Source organism: Phyllostomus discolor, chromosome 7, assembly GCF_004126475.2.
Source record: "Phyllostomus discolor isolate MPI-MPIP mPhyDis1 chromosome 7, mPhyDis1.pri.v3, whole genome shotgun sequence".
NCBI classification, from domain to species: Eukaryota; Metazoa; Chordata; class Mammalia; order Chiroptera; family Phyllostomidae; genus Phyllostomus; species Phyllostomus discolor.
The window spans coordinates 31,152,471-31,179,249 of NC_040909.2; the positions used below are offsets into that span (position 1 = coordinate 31,152,471).

The 26,779-nt window shown below is 40.4% G+C and overlaps 1 protein-coding gene across 2 annotated transcripts in view; it reads right to left on the reverse strand.

Moving 5' to 3' along the window:
• The window catches only part of RYK (receptor like tyrosine kinase), a 91,932-nt gene that overhangs the window by 37,368 nt on the left and 27,785 nt on the right, over window positions 1-26,779 (reverse strand). Inside the window, exons 2-8 of one of the 2 annotated variants that reach the window (XM_028518328.2) lie at window positions 25,449-25,570; window positions 15,240-15,339; window positions 13,464-13,598; window positions 11,237-11,290; window positions 7,592-7,736; window positions 3,790-3,890; window positions 714-839 (exon numbers count right to left, since the gene is read on the reverse strand). In XM_028518328.2, the coding sequence (XP_028374129.2) occupies window positions 714-839; window positions 3,790-3,890; window positions 7,592-7,736; window positions 11,237-11,290; window positions 13,464-13,598; window positions 15,240-15,339; window positions 25,449-25,570 (783 nt within the window). Of the gene's footprint in view, window positions 1-713; window positions 849-3,789; window positions 3,891-7,591; window positions 7,737-11,236; window positions 11,291-13,463; window positions 13,599-15,239; window positions 15,340-25,448; window positions 25,571-26,779 lie in introns of both variants that reach the window. The other variant, XM_036030673.1, reaches the window with a different exon arrangement.

Genomic DNA, 26,779 nt, shown 5'->3' on the forward strand with positions numbered 1-26,779 from the left:
ACTCAAAAACAGAAAAAGCAAGGACCAACAAGTGGAGAGGGAAAGGGTACTAATACCTATCAAGCACCTATCATGTGTTAGTTCATTTAATGTGCATTATTTCATCTAATCTTCATAACTAGACTACCAGTAAAGAACATAGTCCAAATTTACAGAATAGGAAACTGGACATAGAAGGTATTGATTTTCCAAGGTCACACTGGTAATATACCATGAGAATGGAACTGGAAGTTGGGTGTAACTCCAAAGCCCATGCATGCTCCTTCTGCTAGAACCCCATGCCATCTGTCACAGGAAAAAATTACTTAAGACTATTTCAAAGAGGCCTGCTAGGTAGTGATCATCTTTAAACAAAAACTAAACAGCCCTGGCTGGTGTGGCTCAGGGGATTGAGCATGGGCCTGCAAACCAAAGGGTTGCTGATTCCGTTCCCAGTCCAGCACATGCTTGGGTTGCGGGCCAGGTCCCCAGTAGGGGGCACTTGAGAGGCAACCACACACTGATTCTCTCCCTCTCTTTCTCACTCCCTCCCCCTCTCTAAAAATAAATAGAGGCAAATTAAAGATCTAAAGGAGGGGAAAATGAAAATCAGTTTTATAAATTATGCACTGCTTTCTATCATTAGATACAAAGTTCCTAAAATTTGAAACAAAAAAATGTTTAGCGCTTACATTAAATCTTCCCTAAAAACCTGATTTTGAGACAATAAATACCTTCTTGGAGTACATCTTTTAGAGTTATCCTCTCCCTGGATATTGCTATATCCTTCACCTTAGCTTTGGCTTCCAAAAGAGTGACACTTCTTAGGTCGTTCTTCTCTATCCGCAAGGTAGGATAACCTGAGGAGCCAACAAAGCCAAACCAAGAAATATAAATACCCTTACTATGGCATCAGCGTCAACTGGTTCAGTCAGAACCTCAGGACTCAAGGCACAGGCATGAATGAACGTAACAACCATAAAAGGAAAAAGGCACACACGTGCTCAGGGGGAATGACTTACAAAGGCCATGCTCCATTTAAAAACAACAACACATTTTTACACCTACCCCAAAATCTTAAAATGCAGAATTAACATAAGAAACACTAAAATAATATTACCATTACCACCACTCCAACTGCCTTTCAGCCTAAGGAAACAAGTTTTGATTCATGGAATTCAATTTAATCTGTCTTATAGACAGTTTGCCTCCCATAAGATTTTCTAACATATTCTCCTACCAGAAGAGCTTTTCACATGAAGAAATGTTTGTAAAAACATCTTTCCTTTTAAAATATATTGTCAATTTAATCATTCTGACATTCATATAGCCTACTCATCCCATTGTGAGATTCATATTTGTTTTTCAGTTCCCTTAACCATATATGATAACAGCAAAAACAAAATTTCTAGCCATAAATTAAAATTTTCACTCCAAACAAAAAAGTTAGAATAAAAGGAAGGCCCATTGTTAGCAAGGGGAAATGAGAATGGTATCTCTGCTGATTTGCTTTGGAGACAATGGGGAGAAAAATCCCAGAAGAGTTGGTGGACCTAGACAGTGATCGTCCACGGCTGCTTGAAGAACGACAGGAACAGCTGTGGGGAACTGTGTAACGAGTGGTAACGCTGTCCCACCTAATCACACTGGACAGCAGTCTGACCATGACACGCCTGGGTGTGTGAGTACAATGTGAGTACTGTATCTGTTTGTTACTGTCTGAAGTTCTCGGAATTTCCTGGACCTGAGGTCTGTTGTGTTCTGCTATTTTGGAAAATTCTTGGCCATCATCTCTTCAAATAGTTTCTCTGTTCCTTTTTTAAAAATTTATAAACAAATGTATTTCTACTGAGTTTTTTAAAACTACTTATTTTACCACATATAATAAATGACTTCTCCTTAATGTTATGTCCACAAAAATGAGGACATTTTATTTGATGGTAACTAAAAAAGTATTTTAATAAGTAAATGTATTCCCACTGATATTTTAACAGTATTTTACTCTCAGCATATATGATAATTGAATTATCTGCCTCTTTACGGTTATATCCACAATGACAAATTGACTCTAAAGAGCAAAGACTGACAGCCGAACACCACAAGCGGTGTGTTCATGCTGCGTAGTCTGGACTACTTTCCCATTTATCATCCTATTTCCTGGAGAGCACGTATTTCTTTCTTTTGTTGGTAGTGATGGCAACTGCTGTTATGACTTCCTTTACATTTCTTTTAGTCTAGAGTGCCCTCTCTTCCCCTTTTCTTTTTCTTGCCACTGTGATTAAAGAAACTCAGTCAGTTATCACAGAGAATATGTGGCACCTACTTTTTTGAGTATCATTTAACTTCTCTATTACTTGTAAATTATAAATCAGTTCTACAGCCTGATTAGATCCAGGTTAACTCCTGAAGGTGGGGGAGGAAACAAGAAAACCCCAGGGGTGGTGCATCACGCCTGGGAACACAAACTGTCAGTTAATACTTGTGACGCTTGTCTACTTTAGTGACGCTAAGTTTCATTAGTGGATTCAGATGGTGACAGTCTGATTCCTCGAATGGTAAAGTTTCCATTTCCCTTTGTTCACAGGATTTTAAACATTAATGATCTTTTCCTGAGTCAGTTTATTGGGATTACAAATATAATTTCTAATCCTATCATTCCTTCCATGTTGATTAGCTGAGATTAGTCTGTCAAGATATTATGCCTCATGAACCAGCACTATGTGGTTACTCTGAAGTACAGTTCATGTAGCCAGTTGTCAGAGTAAGGTATGTATTACTGGTGTCTTAGTTACTCCATAATGATGTTCTAAAAAGGTACCATTATGACTCATGGATTTTTACATATTTTATGTTAGATGCTCAAATAGACCCATTTGTGCGAGCTCTTCAAGTGTTTCACAGCTTCCTTGATTTGGGGCTCAGCAACATGTCCCAGGTTTATCTTGTATGCCTCTGACCCAGTCCTGAAACCACTCATTTCCCCAAAGAATTCTGGTTCTCTTTATTGGGAAACATCACGGCAGGGTACTGGGTGAAGAACAGATATTCTTAATACTAGTTTACTAAAGAAAAATGCTAGCCCAAGGAAGGCTGACAGTCAACTACCTACAAGAACCTAATTTAACTAACCAATGGCACCACTGAGTGAGGCCCTGAATTGTGACCCACCATCTATCCCTATGATTACACTGTTCCTTATTTGTATGGTACCTGATTGCTCTTTATGTCTAAATTATACTTTAAGAATGATAACTTCCCCCTAAACAAGCACATGTTACAGCATAAAAACTTTGATCAAAATCCTGTTAAGGAAGTCAGATCTCCTGCTCTCAGTTCCAATAGAAGCTAGTGTCCTACCCTGAAGAGAAAACATATAGTCCTTACCAGAGCCCCTAACACCATCAAACAGGTCTCTGTCTCCACGCAGCTCAATAGGTTACTCTACCTAAATACCTGAAAACCTTCCTTCTGAATTTCTACAGAAGTGGTTTTGCAGTCAAATGCTCTACCCCTGAGCTATACCCCCACAGAAGTGATTTTGTAGCTACTTTAATATATTTGATCTACAGAAATCTTTGAGAAACCAAATCTAGCAATTAAACTTAAAATTTTATTTTTCATACTCCAATTTTAGAAAGTTTCTTTTAATGGTCTAGAAAGGAAAAGCTGAAGATCAAGCCTAAGTCTGCACTTGTTAGATACTATGTACAAAGTGTGGTACACATGTCCCATAAGTAACTAACCACACAGGACCACTGACAGACCACAGAAAACTTTGTAAATCATCTTCAGGATTACATTAACTCTTACTGGTAATAGGGGTTGCATTGTTAGGTGTGTCGGCTCTCAGATACTGAGTCGTCTGGGTAGAGGGCTGAGACAGCCCTTGGGAACTGCTGCTGGCACTGATGCTGCAAACAAAAGAAATATATGGCAAGTTAGCTTCAAAGAAAACTTTCCTTTCTTCATGCATATGAAGTGCATGCAGACATTATAACTAGCTTGAAGTCCTGATGGAGATCACAGAAATGCATGGACCTCCATCACAAATGCCCCATACTGAAATTTTTAATCTACCTCTGTATCTCCTCCACAATCACTAAGTCATTCAGAAATATAGGTACTAGTTAGTCCTCAGACACCATAGAAAGCAGTCATATGACAGTACACTAGGGGAACGATGAGTCACCTCTTACTAGAGGAGCACATGCCGTTCAATTAGACTGCTTTTAAGAAAAGGAACAGAAAGATAGGTCTCTTTTAACGATGGTCCAAAATCAAATGGCATACAGATGAGGGAATAATGAAGCATTTACTATTTTTGTTACTACTAATATTATGCATCCCCAATCCTCAGAATGACAAGGAAGTACAAGGCACTCATTTTTGGAGTTCTGAGTCCTACTCAAAGATCACAATGGAAATCAAAGTTGTTAAACAGTACAGGATTAAATAATGGGGAGGGAAAGGAAGAATTACCATCCCTAAATAGGGGGAAAACAAAGAACTTCAATTTACTTCCCATAAAATGGGATTAAGAGAAACCTACCTCCCAGGATTTTTTGCAAGGCTCAAGCTGTATAATACATGCAGAAACACTACTTAGATATTCCCTGCAACCAACTTGCACTGTGATGGTAGAATGCCCAGATCCCAAATCATTTACTACTGTTTCTCTCCAGTAGGTGGCACTCTTGTACCAACTCAGAGTTCCTGAAAAGACTGGGCATGCAAAGATGTTATGAGTATATCCATGTCCATTTTTCCTTTGTTCAACAGATATTTAGTGGGTTCCTACAATGAGCAAAGCACTATGCTAAGTGGTCAAAACAAACCTTTTTTTGGAACCCCAGATTTACTATTAAAAGAGAAGCAGGCAGCAGTCAGGAATCTACCCGATAACTATTAAAACCACTATCTACATAGCTACAACATATGAGGTGGAAAATGAAATTAAAATGTATATTTTCTAGCACTTAATAGTTTAAAACCAGTATAAATAAATTATCTAATTTGATTTTCATAAGCAAGTGAGGTTAATTATAGAGGTATTAACTCTGCTTTAGAGTTGCAGTTAGAAGTTAGGGCAAAGATAACTTTCCTTCACAGCACTTATTAATTTCTCTATTTATGTGTGACTTTATTTATTCATTAAAAAATACTTAGTGTGTACTACACGCCAGGTACTGTTCTGGGTGCTGGGAACCCAGCGGTGAACAGAATATATGAAGACCCCTGCCCTCAAGAAACCTGCAGTCCAGCAGAGATTTCTTCCCTACTGTCTGTCTCGCCCCAGCAACTATCAAGTCCAGTGCCATTAGACTACTGGATGGGAACTTTCCGGCCACCACTGTTAGCCTGCCTGGCATGTAGTCAATAATGGCTAATAGAATAGAAAATAGCAGAAGCAATCAGTCCATCACTCCTAGCACACTGCACCTTTCTGAAAACATCAGTTGTAACAATGGCATTTACTATGTGTGGTTTGTGTTCTCAGAGCTTATGGTATTATTTCATTGAAAGTTCACAACATCCTTAGGAAGTATGTGTCATTACTATCTCTGCTTTACAGATGAGAAAAACCGAGACATAAAGATGCCACATAACATGTTGAGGCCATAAAACTATTAAGCAGAGCAACCACAGTTCAGAGATGCTCTGTCTGGCTTGAGTCTAAGCTACCAACCACCAAGCTATGCTCTGAAAACAAATGACAATTTAAGTTGCTTTTATTCCAGCAATGTCTGGAAATCTTCACCTGAAAACCACAGAGAACTGGAACCAGTTCATGGGTGCTAACAGACTATTTCAGCAGGCAGAGGTATATGCCCCATGGAATCCCAAAGTCCCCACACAACTCTGGCCCACGTGGGCTCACAGCCCTGGCAAACACGCAAACACTCAAGGACAGTGAGTGCATCAAGATGGCTTCTAAATGGCATGTTCTTCAGTGACCCCTCTGGCTCCACCTGTATCCTGAGTCTGATCAGAAAGTTCCTGTTGCCTTGTCTCTCCCTCAGTGCTTCCAAAGACCATTTCTTCCTCTTTAAAACATAAGTCTAACTTTAGCACCACCACATACACACAACATATTATGAAACACATCACCCATGCATTTCTCTTTTCATTCTCATCTCCTTTCTTTTTTTCCCTCTACTCAGATAAGGAAAATAGAACAATAAGAACAGAGAACACTTAGAGGCAGATACTGAATTCAATCAGGCTCCCTGTCCCCTTGGGTTTTCGTTTAGGTCACAAATGTGCTCACCCACTGCATGGATGACCCTGTGTTAGGACGGGGGACTCAGCAGTAAGTAACACACACTGCTCTTTAATTAGAAAATGCTTACATTCTAGTTGGAGAGAAAAGTATACAAAAAAGTGATTTCAGGAGGAAAAGGTATAATAATTGTTACCCAAAAGAAAGAGATGGAGAGGGGGACAAAGAGAGGAGAGAGAAATGGGTGGCTGGGAGGTCTAGAAAACACTTCACAAAAGAGATGGCAATAAAGTTGAAATGTGAAGAACAGACAGAGTTTGGGCTGCTGGAAAATGCAGGGAGCCTTGGGGACAGCAGGAAAGCATGAACCAAAGTGCTGAAGGGCAGAGGGCAGGGCAAAAGTGAGGGACAAGTGATCAGTTGACTGGAGCACTAAGGAAGGACATGGAAAGAGAGAAAGGGTCACAGAAGATGAGAGATACATCTCCACGTAGAGGAGGTCTCTGGGAGCCAAGGCACGAAGCTGGGAACATCTTCAGTCAGCAACTGGGACTGACTGAAGAGGAAAGAAGAATCTCATAATGCAGACTGTCTATCATTCCATCTTTACTTCCCACCCTGTCCTGGCTGTAACGTCCTCCTTGTCATCTGATTCACTCAGGATGGGACAAGCACCTTTTATACCCCACACTACAATACACACACCATAATCATCCACTTTACAAACTTTTGTAATTATGGGTTAATATCAAAGATTAAATACCTGAAGCCATGAGGTATATCATTAATTTTTTAATTCCCAGCACTTAGCGTATCTAACCCAGTGTATCTCAAAGCCTACACATTAGAATCATCCAGGAAGCTTTAAGAAAAATAACGATGCCCAAACACCACCCCAGGCCAATTATATCAGACCTCTGGAAGGTAGGACCCACGTACTGGTATGTTTTAAAAGCTTACCCATGATTCTAACAAGCGACCAATTTGAGAACCAATGGTTTACCAGTAAATCATGGCAGGTTCTAAATAAATGTTTACTGGATAGATGGGTGGGTGGATGGATGGATAATGATGAAGAGACAAACTAGGAGGAAGAAACAAGACTATTTTAAAAAGGTACTAGGAGTCTGGTCATATCAAAGGGGATGAGGAAAAATTTTTGATCTCAGCCTCTCCACCAACTAATAAACTATAATTTTTGACTTCACAAATTTTAAAAAATAAAATTAGAGAAACATAATGAAGGCAATCACAGAAATAGTAATTTTTCCTTTGGCTAGGACTTAATCATCCTCCCTCCTTCCCCCGCACCCCTGTGCACCAGTGTGTGGGCTCCCAGGCAATGCAGGTAACTGCTTTTATTTTCTTCCTTTCCCAAAACATGTACAATACCTGTCATCCAGTTCAATCCTTTTCATACTATGAAGGTGCAAAACAGCTAAGATTATTGCTACAAGAAATATTACTGCACAGCAAACCCCTACACTGATATAGAACACACGTGTAGAAGTGGTTGGAGCTGCGTGTACAGGATCATCTGAAATAAAAATGAAAAGCACATTAAGCTTTCTAAACAAATTCATCAATAGCTTTGTGACCTAATATATACAATGCGTATCTTGTTCTTTGTATAAAAAAGACTATCATTTTATGTGTCCATTCTTCGGTAAGATCAGTTACCAGTAGTGTGTTGATGCAAGTTCACAGAATTTTAGAAATGTTTTGTTGCAATTTTTAAAAACAGAATTTTACATAGAACTTTTGGTTGATGAGTACAGAAGTCACAAGCAGTGCTGCCTACAGAGCATGCTGCAGTGACAGAAATGTCCTACGGTGTGCTGGCCAGCACAGGAGCACTTGAAACATTGCTAGTGCAACTCAGGAACTGAAGAGTTACTTTTATTTCACTATGATTTAAGTTAAATAACCACATGTGGCCAGCAGTTACCATATTGGACAGCATGTTTCCTCAACAGTGACGCCTGAAGTAGAGAGACTGGACATCACTGCTGCCCACCACCAATGACTCACAGGAGAAGGACATACAATACCACCAACCATACATTTTTAAAAAAGTTAAATCTTTTTCTCTTTTGAAAGTAACAGAAATTATTTTGCTTATATGTGTTTAAAGATAAAAGCAGAAAAACAAGACTCTATTCATGAAATAAAATGCTTTATGTTATTCAAAAAAGAGAAGTCACCTCAGCAGTCAAGAAAATGACTCAAAGACACAGATACGCAGACAAGCACACTGAGAAAGAGACACATGGAGACAAAGGCACAGAGAACAATGAGCAAGCAGAATGCAAGACAGAGAAATAGAACGGGTGTGACTGGGGATTTAAGTAAGTTTTGATGAGGACTTACATCATAATTCTACTGATTGAAACCTGAGAAATGAATGTGGGTTTTATCCTAAATGAGATGGGAGATCACTGCAAGGCTCTAAGCAAAGGAACAGCACACCTGAAGAAAAAAGCAAAGATGACTGCCTGCCTGCCTGCCTCCTGTGCAGGGCAGTGAGAGCCAAAGCAGGGGACATGTGAGAGGTCCACAAAAGCGACAGTGGTGGCTTCAGCAAGTGTTCGAGTTGAAGACAAGAAGTTAATGGATGGGGAAGCTAAGTCAGCAGACCTTGCTAATGGATTACATTGATGTAGAAAGAAAGAGGAATCAAAGCTCTGGCTTACAGAATCAGGTGAAGGCTGGCACCTTTACAAAAACAAACAAAAAGCAGGTTAGGGCAGGAGAATCAAGAGTTTTGTTGTGTCCAAGAATATGCAGTACACATCTATGGAGACATCAAGTTGACAGAAACACAAGTTTGGAGTTCTGAGGATAAGTTAGGACAAAAGGTAAAAGTTACGGCTTTCAAAAACCTTTAAATAAGATTGCTTTCTAACACTCTGAATCACAAACAGTAAGTCAGAACAGATTAATGCAAAGAGATCAAATGGCTTCTAGGGCATCCAGCCTAGAGTGCAGCCTGAATGAAGGTGTGACTTTTCACCAGCCTGCCACAGGATGCTCAGTCTTGGGAGGGGCGCCAAGGAATGTCCCACAGGCTGCTGTTGGCGTGCCTATCCAAGCACACTCCAGGGCATGGATGAGGACCCCTCTGCCGGTCAAATCCCCCAAAGCACCCTGCCTGATTACCCCCAAATTCCAGGCTTATGTATGCACTGTGCCCACTCCTCACATGTATATTTCACTGCCACCCTTCAAGTCTCTGATGAGATGCCACTGTCCTCAGAGAGCTGTCTCTCACTCCTTCAGGGGAGATCACACGCCCTTCCCAGGGGTTCCCAAAGCCCCGTGCCTTATCACAGCTCGCTGCACTGTGTTGTCATCACTGCCCACTGCCTGTCTATCTCCTCCGTCATGGTCAAGCAGGGCAAGGTCTGTTTTGCTCAGAGTTTGATCCTGTGTCTCAGTGATACCATCCAGCACACCAGAGAATCTCAATAAATGCCGAATGGATGGATGGATGGATGGATAGACAGAAAGAGAGGAAAGGAGGAAGAAAGAAATAGATGGAGACCAAGAATATGCAATAGTCTACTTTCTTTGTGAGAAATAACATCCTACTAGCATAAAAGAAATAGGTAAGATCGCCAGATTTTTAAAAGTAAACTTAGGGGGCAGTGATTTTTTTAAGTTTTTCTTTTTCTTCTCAGAGATAAATCTAAATGAAACATTCTAAAAAAGCCGACAGTATCTCATATTAATTTACCTTCAAAAAACGTCTACTGTGGGACATCCAGACAATTTCTGCCTTCTGAGGTAATGAAGACGAGGAAACAGGAAGCACATGCTACCAACTACACACTGTTCTTGCCAAAAGAGCGGGCCCCAGATCTAACCAAGTACAGACTCTAACTACCAGTTTAAAGAAGAGAGAGAAACATGTTAAATGATACCACGAGGATGCACATATGGAAAATTCTACAGGACAAATAAATTGATTTCTTCGACAAATACATGATATTAGGAGAGAGAGTGATTTCTGGTTAATATAAAATACATGTGGACCAAATACAGTCTGTATTGACTTCACTTGCATCCTGATTCAGGGGAGGAACAAAAAAGACATTCCTGAGACGGGCGGGTTTGAATATGGACTAGCTTTTAGGAGATATTAAGGAATTACTGTTAATTCTGCCATATGTAATAAATCAAACACAAGTGAACAGGTGTTGGATGATTGTGGGTTGCTTAATGACCGTCTTAAAAAGACAGCCACACTGAAATATTTATGGGTGAAATGACAGGATGCTTGGTATATAATTTAAAATACTCTACCTGCTCCCACCCACCTACCCATCCAAAACAGGAGGAGAGACTCAATGGAACAACATGAAGCAGCAGATGGCCACATGGACACTCACCTCAGCTCGTGCATACTTGCAATTCACCTCCATCTTTAAACAATTACTTCCATAGAAGAATCTAGTAACCTTTCAGACATGCTATTAAAACTATCTCAGAAACAGTAAGTCTCAATGTCATTTCCATGTCAGAAAAGGAAAACAGAAGTCTAAGTTACTATCTAACAGAATCATTACCATAAAAATAAAAATCGACTCTGACTTTCTGCTCTGTAGGTTTAAATAGCACAGTATCCGTCTTTAAGCTTACGTTTTCACCTGAATGAAACTGGCTGAGGGTTAGGTCCAGGTCACAAGTCAGTTTCTAACCTTCTGCTAAACAAAGATCTGACACATATTTCATGTTCACACTTTAATTATGACCATTTGAAATGATGTGATATGGATTCTTGCTTATAAAAGTTTCTTAGGATCTTTTGTTATAAAACATGTATGAATTTTACCTCAGAAGAGTTTTTAACATTCTAATAGTTTCAACTGACTGTACACCAATCTATAGAACATCAGCAAATTAAATAGCGTGGCATCATTTCTCTTTTGACCTACTAGAAACCACAAGGCCTCTGAACTTCATGCAGTCATGTTCATTTGCAATCAACCATTTTTCATCCCTAATGATGGAGAAGAAGAATACAGTAACACTTACAAATAGTTCTGCTAGTGTTTTTGTCCAAGGCTGAAGTTTTTACTTCTTCAAGTTCTGAATTAAAAAGGAGATAGAAGATGCTTTAGAAATTATTTTCCATGAAAATCCTTAAATACTGTAATTACATTTTCAAAATTTTCCCTCACATAGTTTTATATTATATCAGAACACTGCCTGAACTAAGTAACAAGGTATTTGTTGCAAGATAGTAAATGATAGATTATTATTCTGATAATCATCACTATAATCATCATTAACCAAAGGGTGTTCCATATAGATACTCAATGAAAAAAGGGTTTCTGTGGTCAAGAAGTTTAAAGAAAGCCACAGGCTGTAACCTCTGTGAAGGCTCACAGTGCACACTAGCGGGATGTAAAGGCTCTACAGCACAGGTAGCAAACACATGGCCTGCGGAGTGAATCCAGCCCTCTACCTTGTTTTCTCCAGCCCGGCACCTTGTTTGTACCTGGTGGCAGTGCTGAGCTCCTTGCCCCTAGTTAAGGAGTAGTTACATTATACAGTCTTAAAATTACATTCGGCCCTTCAAAGGCAACCGTGAGGTTGATGTGGCCCTCGGTGAAAATGAGTTTGACACCCCTGCTCTAAGGAGTTCTAGAGTAACACATTAGTCTGATCCAGCAGTTTCCACCCTCATATGGTAAAAGAAGCTTTTCTTGCCAGTAACGCCCATTAACAGTGTAGTACAAATACATTTTCTGTGCAGTTTTAAATGTCATGGGATGGAAAACCAGATAAACAAACCATATTAGGATCACATATTAAACTAAGAATCATGATTGGGGTGGTCACTAGTATGACCACCAAGTAAAAAGGGTGGTGCTGTATTAAACTTAAGCCTGTAACAGAACTGGAAATTACACCGTTAATTTTGAGGTTAATTTTCATGTACATATTAAAGAGGTCGTTCTGAGTATCACCTCAGGGAATATACTGCACTGGTGGGCTCCACAGACCACATCACGTGTTGCCGGCATTCTTCAAGCACAAAAGGTGAAGCGCATGGATAGTCATCACTCGCCTCCTCCAGGAATCGAGAAGCAAGTGTTTTACATTCCTCACCCACTGGGCTCCTCATATTTATTACACAGAGACTAGTGGAACTAGATAGTCTTTCAAGTCCAGTTTTAAAATATATAAAAGTAGGTATGTAGTGAATACACTAGAACAGAAGAATGCATCAAAACACCAAAGCTAACTATCTTCATCTTTAAAATGTCCATTCTAATGCAATATAACTTTTGTGTTGACGGGTGCCTGGACATTAGCCATTACAACTCACCTGCTGGTCTGAGGCATTTTCAGAATCCTCAGCACTAACTCCAGTTAGGAAGTGTGTGAAGAGGCAGTGTGACACCTAGGCTAAGCACAAACCACTAGCTGGGTTTGTACTCCAGCTGTACCACTTAGCTGTGTGACCCTGGCAGTTGGTGAGATTTCCTGAGCCACAGCTTCCTCTTCAGAAAACGGAGGTAAATGAGAAAACCTACTGCCTAGTGTTGTTGGAAGGATTAAATGAGTTTCATGCATGTAAAGCACTTGGACACAGTAAGTACTTAGTAATTTTGGAGGGATTTTTTTCGTCCTCATACACTGTAATTTCACAAGTAACAGATTATTCAAAAGCAAAAGCTACTAACATTTGTTAAATACCCACAAATGGTATTCTAAGCTTTAGGTTAGATTCGATTAATCTTTAAAAAAAAAACAACCCTCTAAAACAGGTTAGTATGTCCATTTTACAGATTAGAGAACCAAAGACTTAGGTTAAGTCACGTGTCCCAATCTCTTGCCAAAAGCAGAGCCATAATTCGAACCCAGGTCTATCAGCTCCGGGCAACACTTCTGCGTAATGGTAACTTCATAAGGGAAAATACACTTAATCCCTACTCAGGGGCCCCTATCAGAATTACCTGATTTCCTTAAGTCTTCAGCTGCTGTAGTGCTAGTTCACATTCCTAGTATAAAATTCCCTAACAATTCTAATAAAAGATTTTGAGGAAGCAGGGACTGAGTGAGGCCTGAATGAGGTTCCTGGCTGTAAGGTCATCTGGAATTACTTTGGAATTTCATCTGTTAGTACTCTTTTTCTCATTTGCAACTATAATCAAGATTTGGTTACAAATCTGTAAAAAAAGACTAGAAAATCTGTTTTTGAACCTGCCACATCTATAGATAAAACACATACTTTGGTAAATAAATTCCTTACTTTTGTAGCACATTTTCCTTCGTTTAAAATTTAAGACTGTAAAGTTTTTTGAAGAATTTACTGTCAAGTTGAGCTGCATTAGTATCATAACCTCAGAATCTACTTTGCCAGTACAGGAAAGCTCGACCCGAAACACTGTTTAAAAAAAAATAAGAAAAATTATTTTATTTTTCTAAAAACCAACATTAAATGCTCATTACATATCTTTAAATCACTTTATTTTTGTTGCAGTGAAACTAAAAATACATTTATATAAGATACTAAGCAGAAACTTTCAGAGAACTTATCTTCAGACTACACAACTTCAGACATCAAGTATTTGTTAAAGAACAAACCAAGAAATAAATGAAGAGATAATTATTTTCAACTTTTGCTCATGAATTTTGATATCACTTTTCCTCTTATTATAATGTAGTAAAGCTACAGCATCATAAGGCAAACCCTGCTATCTTACCATGCACATCAACAAAAATAACAATAAACATTATTTGATAAAGGGGTGAGACAATTCACCACAAAAATGCAGTAAGTATTGCTCTTAATGAAGAGATTACATATATCTTGTAAACAAATCTGATAAATTCTCAACTATGAAAAAATAGAAAATACCTTTCTAAACAGAAAGTGTCTTTAGTTAATTACTATAGCAATGGGATAATAGACTTTGGTGCACATCAATTTTTTTTCAATCTTTCAATTTAAGATTCTTTTTCTACAAATTTAGAATATATCATTCTACTATCCGTATGAGCACATTAGAGACATGGGCATTTCTAAATAGCTTTACTGACCCACAAAAATTAATCAGCCCTCCTATGCTGTCTTAAAGCTTAGATAAATGTATGTTCACTATTAACAGTGAACTGGACTTCCAGAAAGACTTCCACAGTACCGCTGTAGCTCAAACTTCCAAATTTTAAAAATTTCCATTTTCTTAAAAACTCACATCTTCAGGAGCCTTTCTCAAAAGGCTGGTGCAAAAGTAGTTAAACTGGTGTAAATATCACATTTAAGTCATTTACTATGACATGACCTGAGTGCCTATCCCGTGCCAGATGTTATGTCAGATGCCCAGAGTAGACAGTTGAAAAAGTGCCTGCCCTCACAGTGGCCACAGGCTAGCAGGGAGAGGCAAAGACAAAGAATTATGAGATAGAGGAAGAGGCAGAAAAAGGACAGTGCAGATTTTGAGACTTGCAGAGTATTCGGTATGAATAGGCATTTATAAGCACAAAAGAGGAGAAGATGTTTCCAAATACAGAGACCAGCACATGCAAGGGACTGGATATCATAACCGCATGAAGTGTGGACTGCTGGAACGCTGGAGCAAGTACAGAAACAAGGGCAGACAGACAGGCAGAGACAGATGGTGAACATCCAGCACACTGGCTGCAGAGTCTGGGATGTATTCAGTTGACAGAGGTCGGGGCACTGATGGACATGGTGTCACACTGTCAGATCATTCGGGCCACTGTGTGGGAATTACTCCAGGAGGACCAAGATCAGATACAAGGACCCAGGGGCCAGGACCAGCAATGCAGAAAAGGAGATGAGAAAGAGTTGAGCACAGACAGTTCTAGAGACGATGGAAAAGGGAATGGCTTAAAACACAGTACAGATAATCAATGTTTATAAAAACTACTTTGCAAAGTTGTTATATATCTTATGCCTATGAAATAAGATGTACTACACATCAGTATAGTATATAAACTGTTTTAGGGAGGACACAGGCGACACAATTATAAACAATATGTTAACTCCGTCTTTGAAACTTACCTGATAAAGTGCGTGGAACTTCCCCCTGAGCAGAAATGTTGACCTGGGGCATATCCATTGCCACAAAGTTGTCTACTTGGAATCCCAGCTTATATTCAACCTGTGATGTGGAGAAATAAACAAACTGGATCTGTGATAACAGAAAGGACACTAACAACTTGTCTTCACTGATTAGCTCATTAACTAATGAATACATGAGCCTTTCATATGTACAAATGATCTAGCTATTAAAAATGCAATTGTTAGAAATAGTCCTAGGAATTTTCAAGTGGATAAAAACTCAACCCAGCAAGCCACCCTCTACTTCATGTCCAGAATAGTACCACCGCTCTCCTGTAAAATCGAGATCCAGATTTCAGAAGTCCTGCTGAGAACTACACAGCCACTGACAAAGAAACCCCAGAAGAGCCGCTGAGGTGTGTAATTTACACACCAAGACTAAGCCAGCAATGCCTTCTCTGGCTGATAAAAGCCAAGCTCTGATAGGCTCCATGTGGCTGAGAGACCCACTCCCATGAGCAGATTCCAAGGCAAGAATTTCTTATAGAACATCTAAGCCACATTCTCTAGTCCAACTTTCACCACTAAGCAAGTTCATGGTTAGGTGCCCATTTAAACTCTGGATCTGTTTCTCAAGTAATTCAGAATCTGGAAGGGAAAAGAGGTGACTAAGAAGATGTTCCTGGAACACCGGTATTATCTGTCAATACCTGGCCTACATGGCTTAAAAAAAACCAAGCAGCATCAATTAATAAATATAGTCTTGCTGCTCAGAAAGATGTTCATGGGAGAAACAGCTCAAACTGCAATGCCACAGCTGAAATTCAGAATGGCTGCCAATTAAGACCTTCAATGAGGCCTTATATTTCACATTATTCTTTGTGCTGCCCATTGGGTTTTGATAAGAATAGTACTCCACTCCCATTCAGTGGTCACGAAGGCGGCTTTGGTGCAGGGCTAGGGATGGCAGAAGCCAAGGGGCAGTGGGTTGGAGAAGAGCGGCAGGAAAGAGGTTCAAGAAGCCATTACTTAAATTTTTTTTTATTTTCAATTACAGTTGACATACAATATTATATTAGTTTCGGGTGCACAGCCTGTGATTAGACATTTATATAACTCACAAAGTGATCACCCCAATAAGTCTAGTACCCGCCTGACATCATACATAGTTGTTACAATATTAATGACTACATTCCCTATGCTGTGCCTTATAACTGGCAATTTGTAAATCTTCTTTAAGAAACTTAACTAGGAAGAACAGAGCCAGGCAGTAGTTGGGGAGGGGGGAACAGTTTCCAAAGCTTTTCTTTCTTCTTTTATCAATAGGAAATATTCAAATGTGTTTATATGCTAATGTAAAAAGCCAAGGAAATGGGACACCATAAAGAAGGAAACTGAGAAAGAGTATCATCCCAAACTGTAAGAGAAACTATTATTTTGCAGTTATTATAGGTATACAAACTATTGTTAGTGGCTGTATTTGTTAAATGTAATGTTCACAACAAAGGAAATGCTCTTGTTGCTGCACATCAGTGACTTAGTGGCACCTTGGCTAGGAAGTGTCCCTTCTCATCTTAGCACACCACAATACTGTCCCTGCCACCAGGGGGTGCTAGAGAGCTAGGACCCAGAAAGTCTGGGCCAAGCAATAGCAGGCTTCTCAGCAATTCTCATTAACTAAACAGTAAGAGAATGCATGGCCTGTATCCCTATATCCATGCCATCTCTGAACGGGACCATACATGGGGAGCTAGTGCACAGAAGAAATCGGCAGTCAGTAAGAACTGGATTTGGAAGCATTAGAGACTATGTGATCCTTCAGTAAATTATTAATTTTTCCAAGTTCCAGTTGTTGTAAAAGGAAGGGAATAGAACCTGTTATGAGGATCAAATAGGATAATTAATGCAACACATCTAACTGTCACCTGGCACTAGTCACCTCTGACGAATGCAGATTCCAGTGGATTCTGAAGTCATTCCAGATTAGCTACCCTATTGCCCCGCTGCACTTCCCACTGACACCAGTCTACTCCTGACCCTAGAGACTCTGACACAGCTTTCCTGTGCTCTACCAAGAACACTGCTGCAGCCCTTCTGTTTTGTACCCCTCAACCTTGAGAACCCCACTATTCTACAGCCTCCCACACTCTCAGCCTCTTCACGATGTCTTCCCCACCTGTTCCCAAACCTGGCTTTCCTCAGAGTCATGTCCTCCCTTGCTTATCATTCAGTTCCTACAACACCTGACCCTCAGGGACTAGGCAGTAGGGTTGTCATTCTTTTAGGATCATTAGGTCCTTTCTAGACATCCCTTCCCCACACAAAATCACCTACACTCTGAAGCTCACACGTTCTCCTCATGATAGCCATCTATCATGCAATCAACATAAACAACAGACCCAGGACTTTGCAGAGGCCTTGGCCCTTGGCTCACTTTTCTACTGCCATGTTCCTGGGGGCTTCACCATTCAATTTTCCTACATACTAAAGAACCTGCTCCATACCCAAAACCAATGCAAAAATCCCACTCTATCCAAGATCCCATCACTACCTCTGATTCCTATAAAACTAGTTCTTTGTCCCCACCACTCTAATTTGGCCAACATTTATGAAGCACATTTATAAGCTCTGTGCTCACAGCTGAAATGCTAACAGCCAATTAACTACTTCCCTCCTCTCCGGCCCAGCCAGTGACCTGGTTTTATTTTCCCATAGTCCCTGCACCAAAGAAGATAGTGTTATTGACAGTCATATCAACATCCCCTCAACTAGTTCACTCCCTCCACCCTGACAGGGCAGCCCCAGCGCCTGACTGCCCCTCATCCTACTCCTGCTGCCCAGCACTGCCAGAGGAGGTCCCATCCCAGGGGGGTGCCCTTACACAATGCTGACCCCAGGCTCAGGGCATCCCTGTAATACTGCTCAGCTGTCCTTTCCTCACCAACCCTCTCTCCCTGGTGTCCCCATTCCAAATCTCAAAGGACCTCAACTGCTCACCACCTGCTGCTCTGCCCACTTCCCCACTCAGCAATGTTCTTGTCCCCCTCAGTTAGCACACAGGAGCCCCCTTTCTGCCTTTCTTTTCGGCATGAGGGAGATCTGATAGAACACCTATACTTTACACCCATCCAAGGAAAGTTCTGTTCTCCTCTCCAAATGATAAGTCCTTCTCTCAAGTACACTAGGTTCTAGCCCATTTCACCATGATAGGATCTCATATTATCAAATGGTCTTTCTCACTCTCCTATATCTTTAATCTCCCCCATATGCCCAATTACACTAGACATATCTACGTAATAATCTTATAGCCCTTGAATTTAACAGATTGAAAACCAAACTTATGTTTCCCCACACTTAACTATCTCCTTGACTGTAGGACTCAGTCATGATAAGCAGAAGCTCAGACAGTCAGGGACCAGAACCCCTGGGAAAGCAGAGAACAGCACACGGGGTCAGGGGCCTAACTCAGTGCTGAGGACAGGGAACAAGACTCACACCAGAGCAGCTCAGTGTGGCAAGTGGAGAGACATGGGCAAGGCAGAGGGAAGTGAGCTTATGAGTGAGCTGGGTAGAGTAAGGGGCAGGAGCAGAGGTGGCAAAGGTGCTCAGTAAGATGTAGAGAAGGACAACACTGTGGCCAGAACAGCAGCCTGGAGGAGTAAGTTGGAAAGCATGGAAGTCTGCTCTTTGCTGGCCGCCTTTGTGAGGGACTGTCAAAACATGTGAGGCACGCGCAAAGCAGTTCTCTTCTCTCTCTGGAATCTTTAAGATACAAATTTTAAAACTGCAGTTTCTGGGGCCAGAGAAGAAACTGACCACTATTAAATTCCCATTTTCTGTGCTTTGGCATCTGTCGATCTATATGGAATCTCACTGGCCGATAATCCTTTGAAGAAACGGATCTGTTCTACAACTAACGTTTATAATCTACTGGGACAAAGGAAATTTGAACAGCAGTTGTTTGTCAGAAAAAAAGAATGAGCCAAAATACTTCAGAAAAGAAACTGGTGAAAATATAAATATTTGAATAAGCTAAAAAATAAACATTTTTGATAATCTTCCCTTACTTGGTAACAAATGGCACTGCAAATAGGCAACTGATGAGTAAAGCCATTTCCCTTTGAAACACAGTACGGATTTAAAGTGAATACACTTGCCTCCAGCCAAACAGTCTCTTAGTTTCTCTGAAATTATCCGAAGTGCTGCCTTCCCCATAGAAACCCCACTCTGCAGGGGATGCAGCAGGCTATTCCCAGGGGCTGCAGGAGGAACTCTGGGCACGTCCCCTCCAGACCCTCCTGACAACGATGAAAAATTCCAAAACCAGAGAACAGCTTTGGGGTGGGGGTGTGTTCGGGAAGTATTCTGCCACCCTTTGATATATTTTTGCCTTTCAGCTATCTAAAATATGTATATTGACACTTAACAAATGCAGTGTTTTTCTGGATATTGGAGAATGTTTTGGAATACAGAAAAAACTAATTATCTGTTAAAAAGACTCAGTAGTTTTTGCTTTTTAAAAAGTGTGTAGCCTTGTGAAAGAGTAGCATTATCAGAGTTCCTGTCCCATCTGGAAATGCAATTACCCAGTGTTATTTATCCGCCACTCACTACGGCAATGTGACACACATAGCAAAAATAAGACACAGCTCCAACCTCTGAGGAGACCACAATCTGTCTGGCAAGACAAAACAGAGTTGTGTAAACACTCGAGAACAACACTATTAGCAGAAGCTTTGATGTGTGAAAACTAACGTTAAAATATCTACAATGTGAACTGACATACCAAGCATGGAGACCTTTGGAAGCAAATATTTCATCTGGCAAAATCTTAAAAAGCAAGAAGTGAGAGTTTCTGATAAAGTGTTAGAGCTTGGGAGCCATAGCCCTCCTTCTGAAAGTTCACGACCACATCCCAGAGCCCACATGATCCGGTGAAGAGCCCTTCTCCAAGTCTCTCCTGCCCCCTAGCATGACCTTCCCATTTCAGGTCAGCTCTATTCTCCGCATCCTGCCAAATATGGGTCTTAGTTTCCTCTTATAACAACTGATCAATAAACTCAAGTACAACCATGTAATAATATCTGATACAGTCACCTGAAGGGAAAAAAGTTTAACTCTATAAGCAATGAGAAACTTTACCAGGACACACTGAAAAATATGCAGCACATTACTTGTCCAAACACACACACACACACACACACAAACGCACAGACGCTTCTCCACCAAAACCCACCTCCAGGAGGGAGGCTAGAAGCAAGTGACAGTGGTGCCTCAGGGAAGGGGAGCAGGTGGCTGGGTGGCTCCAAGGTGGTCCCAGGAAGGTGTAAGGGGCTGATTTTTCACTGTATACCCCTTTTGCCTTTTGGATTTTGCACCATGTGCATACACTGAATATTCAAAAGATTAATTTTCAAATTAAAAAAAACCTTAATCGACTGTGCTAAAATCACCAATGATTATGACCTGAAACTGGAATTATGAGCTGTAATGGTGGCCAAAGCCTGACCCTAGATTAACACACACATATTCCTTATTTTTTACTATAAGGTGTTTTAAGATACAAGATGATTGCTTTCCTCTAAATTCTTACACCTGTTACAGATGAATTTGTCAAATTAGTTTAGCTATATAGTCAATCTATGAATTCCATTCATTTTTCCAGATTTACAACTTCATCCAGAATAAAATACCTGAAGGCCATGTGTGCAACTGGTGTCAAATGCACCCAGCCTATGTTTTCACGCTTCTAGAAATAGGAAATTCACACCTCCTCAAGTAGCACGCTGCAACTCTGAGAAGCTTTACTGTTCAGAAGTTCCCTGCCTGATGAGCTGCGCCCCACCTGCACCTCTTCTGCAGTCAGTGAAGGAGCACCTGTAACTAAGAACCATGTGCTGTACCAGGCACAGGGGACACAGAGAAAGACAAAAGGGGTTCCTACCCTTGAGGCACTTAGCGCCTAGGAGGGACACGGAAAAGAAAATCACTGCTATGATATTCTTAAGAGCATGATGAGGGCTATGAGGGAGGAGAGAAAGGCACTGTGGGTACAGAAAAGGACACTGACACAGCCAAGGAGAAGTAACACTGGGTCTGACTTTATGAAATAAACAATGAGGAAAAGTACATTTCTAGCAGAGCAAACAGTGGCTCAGGGCATTCAAGAAATTGCCAGAGGGAAAAAATGACACAAAACAATTAGCTGGAGAGGACACAGGAAAGAAAGGAAAGGACAAGAACATGAAGGCTTCCTAAGAAATCAGAACTTTATTCTGGTGGCAACTGAGAATAAAGCCTAGAGCAAATTTGTACCAGGTGCACCTAAAGGCCAGAACCTAAAGGTCTAAGAACCTAGGTATGGCCTCCTCCTATGAAAACCTAAGAACCTAGGTTTTCATATCTAGGTAAGAAATAATGGAGGTCCAAACTAAGGATGAGGCATTAGGTCCTGAGAGAGGCAGGAGATGAATTCAAGGTATAATTATATAAGAGAGGAAGGTGTGAGAGGAGTCTAGGATCCCTTCTCGGCTTCTGGCCTTGCCATGTGACTAGTGCTGACACCCTCCAACAAGTCAGCAAACGTCTACTGCACGGGGAGTGTCATACCAGCAACAGCAGCCCAAGTGTGCACTAACAACAGTGTTTAAATCCTGCCACAGAAGCACTGTAGTTTAGATTATGCTGTAAAAGATCGAGTGAAGAATATGGAGCCACACAGAGCCACACAACATGAACCCAGGCCACCAGTGCTTCCCACTCAAACACACGTGTTCATCTGAGCCCCTTCTTCTGTCTACTCTCTTCCACTCCAACTTCCTCCTGGGACAGGCTCCAAAAACTCCTCAAGCACCTTCTACAGTCATGTCAGCTCCTTGAAACTCATTCCAAATAAAATTATCAATACATGTGTTTTTTTAAGGGAATGAACAAAAGGTTCAGTTCAGTTCAACAGTAAATGCTACATCCCACATTGTCTTTTTAGTCACAGGTCCCTACCCATTCACTCGCCCAGAAAATGTCCTCATGACATATCAGCATTCTCTTCTCCTAAGTGAGCCCAGAAAGAATCACACCATGCTCAAGGTCAGGGGGGTAACTGGAATAGAATCTCTACTATTTCATGTGATTTCTCTGTTTTAAAATACATCTGTTATTTGTTTTCATATTCATCACACTAAAGGTAGGAAAGGTAACAAAAGATTACTTATCATTTTCTGGAGAATAAAAGAATCTACTCTGCCTGAAAGCTGTTCACAGAAACTGGATATCAGAGTTGCAGAGGAATTTAAAATTCAAGACCAGCCACTCCACAGATGTTTGAAGTCGCTCTACAACACTCCCACCAAAAGGTTGCCTCGTGCAGATCTGACCTCTTCCAGTGAGAGGAGGAACGTACTCCTCATGACAGCACTGGTGGAAAGGTGAAACCTATTCTTAGCACAGATGCAAAAACGAGTGGTTGAAAGTGTGATGAGGAGTGAGATTTTTAAATACAACTTCAAATTATCTCTCCACAGTTCCTTATCCATCACAAGGAAGAAAACTTTACAGGGGAGAGACCCGGTGACCTAGGTGATCAGAATCAACACCGCCCGCAATGCAACAAGCTGACATCACAGGGCACTGTGAAGGACAGAGCCTCTGTGGTGTGACAGCCAGAGACACTCCTGAATCTAATCAAGAGGAAACCTTAAACAACTCAAATTGAGAGACTTTCTAAAAAATAACTGGCCTTTATATTTTCAAAATGTCAAGGTCAAGAAACACAAACAATGGCCATGGACAGGTCCCATAATAAAAGGAGACAAATTGCATGCATGATCCTAAATTAGGTGGGGGAAAAAAGGAACCATAAAGATTGGTATAAATAACAAAATGTGAGTACTGTGGTACAATAATAATATTGTATCAATGTTAAGTTTCCTTTACTCATTGCACTTTGGTTATATAAAAATGTATTTAGGGGTAGAGATGAGATGCTTGCAATTCACTTTCACATAGTTCAAGGGAAAAAAGTGTGTTCGTGTGAGGATGGGGAGAAGGAAAGACAGAATTAATGATAAAGTAAGCAAATGGAACAAACCAGTAACAACTGGTGAATCTGGGTAAAGGATATGTGAAAATTCTTTGTCTTATTATATTAAAATTAAGTTTACCAGCCCCCTCCAAATAATGTCACACAATGTTATGCAAGAATATGGAAAAATGTATTAGTCCAGTTTTCATGAAGAGTTCAGGTGCACACTCATTGAAACAAGCATATCTCAGATTAAATGTCTCAGGTGAATGAAGCTTTTCTGAATTATCGGGAATTTTGCCTCTTCAGTATACCCAGGTTTACCATGGAGTAAGTGTCCTTAATTGTTTCACATAAATTTTTCTCTCTTGATCTCTGTTTTTGCATTTTTTCATCCTAAGGATATCTGTCCACTCCTAAAAGACCCCCCCAATATTAGAATACCCCAAGGCAACAATGTTGGACAGCTTGGGGTGCTCCAGATGGCAAGGCACATGTGCTGTACCCAGAATCCAACCTAACTCAACTTTAACCACAACATCCCTGCAGCTTTGTTTTAATACTTGTTATCTGTGTGTGCGTAATGTTTCTATAAAGTACGCACGAGTGCACTTATAATAATATGAATATGTGCATTTTAGTTTTAATATTTAGTGTTAGGGAGTGAATAAAAGAAACATGCACCTTTACTCACTTTGTAAGGAATGTTGGTTTATTGGTACCATCTTGGGAGAGGGAAGGGAAAAACACTTTGGCACTGTCAATCCAAACTTTAAACATACACATTCTTTCACCCAATCACTTCACTTCTTGTGATAATTTATTATTCAGAAATAATGCCACAAGTACACAAAAGTTTCTGAACAAAGATGCCCTTAAAGTATAAACATACATATATACACATACACATATGTACACATACACATGTACACATTCACACACACATTTTTCCAAGTTTCTATATTTATCAATAACAGCAATGAAAGATGAACTACCAATTGTTTTCATCATCCTGTTACCATGGATTCTGTCTACCAAATGAATGAAGTGAAGGAAACTACTTGAAGGAGTGAAAAGAAAGCACTGTTTGAAATAATAAAATGCTATTAAAAATCCATGTGTCATACATCATACATCCATACACTCTCAGATTACAAAGGCACTAAAGAGAATGAGTTAAACCTATAACTGGAGAAATGGAAAGATGCCAAAACACAGTATTAGGTAGGGGGAAAATGCTGTTTAACACGTGTGTCATAAAATCCCCTTTTTGTTTAAAAAGAAGAAAAGTGAGCCTTGAAGTATACCAAACTATAAACAATTATTAGTTCTGGATATAGATGTACAAAGTCTTAAAAGTTCTTAAAACAATTCTATATTATTTGAATTCTCCCAATAACCATTACTGCTATATAAGCAGAAATAAAAATCTGTATTAAAGTGGTCAAATATAACCAACTTGCACAAATACAGGACAGACACCACTTTACAATACTTTAAAAAACCCACTCTACAATAGGTGTTCTTATTTGTTTTTAGTAGCAAAATTACTTTTATTTCCCAAATAAAATTCTACTCAGAAGCCTATATATAAAGCTGACTGGAGGAAGTGGGCTCTACACTCAGCCTCCCACTCTTGGACCCATGCAAAAACTTGTGTCCAAGGAGCCCAGGCAGTCAGAGGAAAGTGAGGCATTCAGAAACAAGTAAACCAGGCAAAAGGTTCCTTACGGTTAAAGGTTCTTAGCCACAACACACAGGGGTACCTGGGTCAGCTGTACCTTACTTTCACTGTTTCTCCACAAGTGGGAGAACTCCATCCATTATATCAAACATCTCTACAACACCTATCTCACCAACACCCCCGCCCCCTTCATATCACGTCTCCATGACAGCACTGTCACTAGCAGGTCCAAGTGTCCCTTCTTCAAGCTAGACCTTCATCCCTGTTTGAAAAGCCGGGAAGGATGTAAGTGTCCAGGCTACCTTCACTTTAAAAGATGTGAGAATGTCTAGAGGAATAGGTTAAGGACATAAAATATAAATCTGAAAAGACCCGGTACTGCTATAGCCCTCCATCCACTGACCCTTTTGTGCAGAGGGCAGCCCACCCTTCATATACAGCCCTTGCCTCAGCTGCTGGGCCTGGGTGGCCCTGACCTGGCATCTCTGGCTGACTATTCTCTTACCTTGGACTTGGCATGCCAAGTGAAGTGCAGGAAATTTGTCTCACTGGGTACTAACAGGTTAAAGGACAGAGCGTAGTGACTAATAAGGTCGTTTCTCACATAATAAAGTTCTGCATCGAGACCTAGGAAAAAAACAGAGAAAAAAAGAATTAAACTCCTAAAATACTCTCAAAATCATTAACCGTCAGTATTTCAAGTACAAACAGTAGGGTGAAAATAACATTGATGTACAAATGCACACCCCAAATGTCCCCATTCTAAATTTAAAGCAAAAGGACACCGGGTCTCATCAATACCAGCAAAGATGAAGAAACTGGGCTTCAAAACAATTAGGTAGTTGTCTGGTTAAACATGGGACGTCAGAACCAGGGCCAAGGTGACACTTTTCCTTTGGGACACTGTGCTTCTAAGAGTAATGCCTACAAACAAAAGCCCCTTCTCTCCCCGAAACTCATGTGGATTTAGAAGAAGATATCCAAATGGAAGGAAAGAAAGGAACCTGGTGAAAACACTAGTGTGAGCCCAGGCCTCAAGCCCCCAGCCAGAGGTGACCTCCACTTGGGGCTTGCTTGTCAGCAGGAAGCCCTGGCCGCTCTGACAGCAGTTACCACAGCACACTCATGACAGCTGTTGGACAAACACACATCCTCTTCCCTGCCTGGACTGCATGGTGCAGCATACCAAATTCTCTTCGTATTCTCACATGGTTTTCTGCACAAAGCACATGCTCAGGAAACACCTGCTAAACAGCAAGTTAGTACTGCAGATAGAGCAGAAATAATCAGGATGCCTGAGAAATGCCAGAGAAGTAACTCTCAAGTGTCACTCCAATTTTGTCAAACCCCTTCATCCTATGGGTACTTAAATTTTTTCTTTAAAATTAATTGTTTTTTAAAACAAAAATTTAGGTGAAATTTAACCACTAACTTGAGTAGAAAATCAGAAATTACTCTGAAAAGATGCAAGGTAACCCAAAAACCAATTAAAAAGAAAATAATAGAATATTACTGAATTCTAAATACTTGTGCTCATCAAAGAAGTGAGCTTGGGCCCAGCTCATTGCTTACAAATGGGGGCATTAGCACAAGTTTGAGAGAGGTAAAGAATCAGAGACTTTCTCCGTGAGAACCCAAAAGAACTGAAAGAATAAAAGCAGGGAGTAACTTCCTCTCAATTGACTTGCTGCTGTTTAAAGTTGTCAGGTGTCCCTCTAGTAATGCATGACACACATGGTCCACATGATGGAGGGGAAAAGGTACAGAGGAGACCAACTGAAATGTAAATTTCATATTTACTGAGCCCATACACAGGTCTCACACCTCTCAGTATGC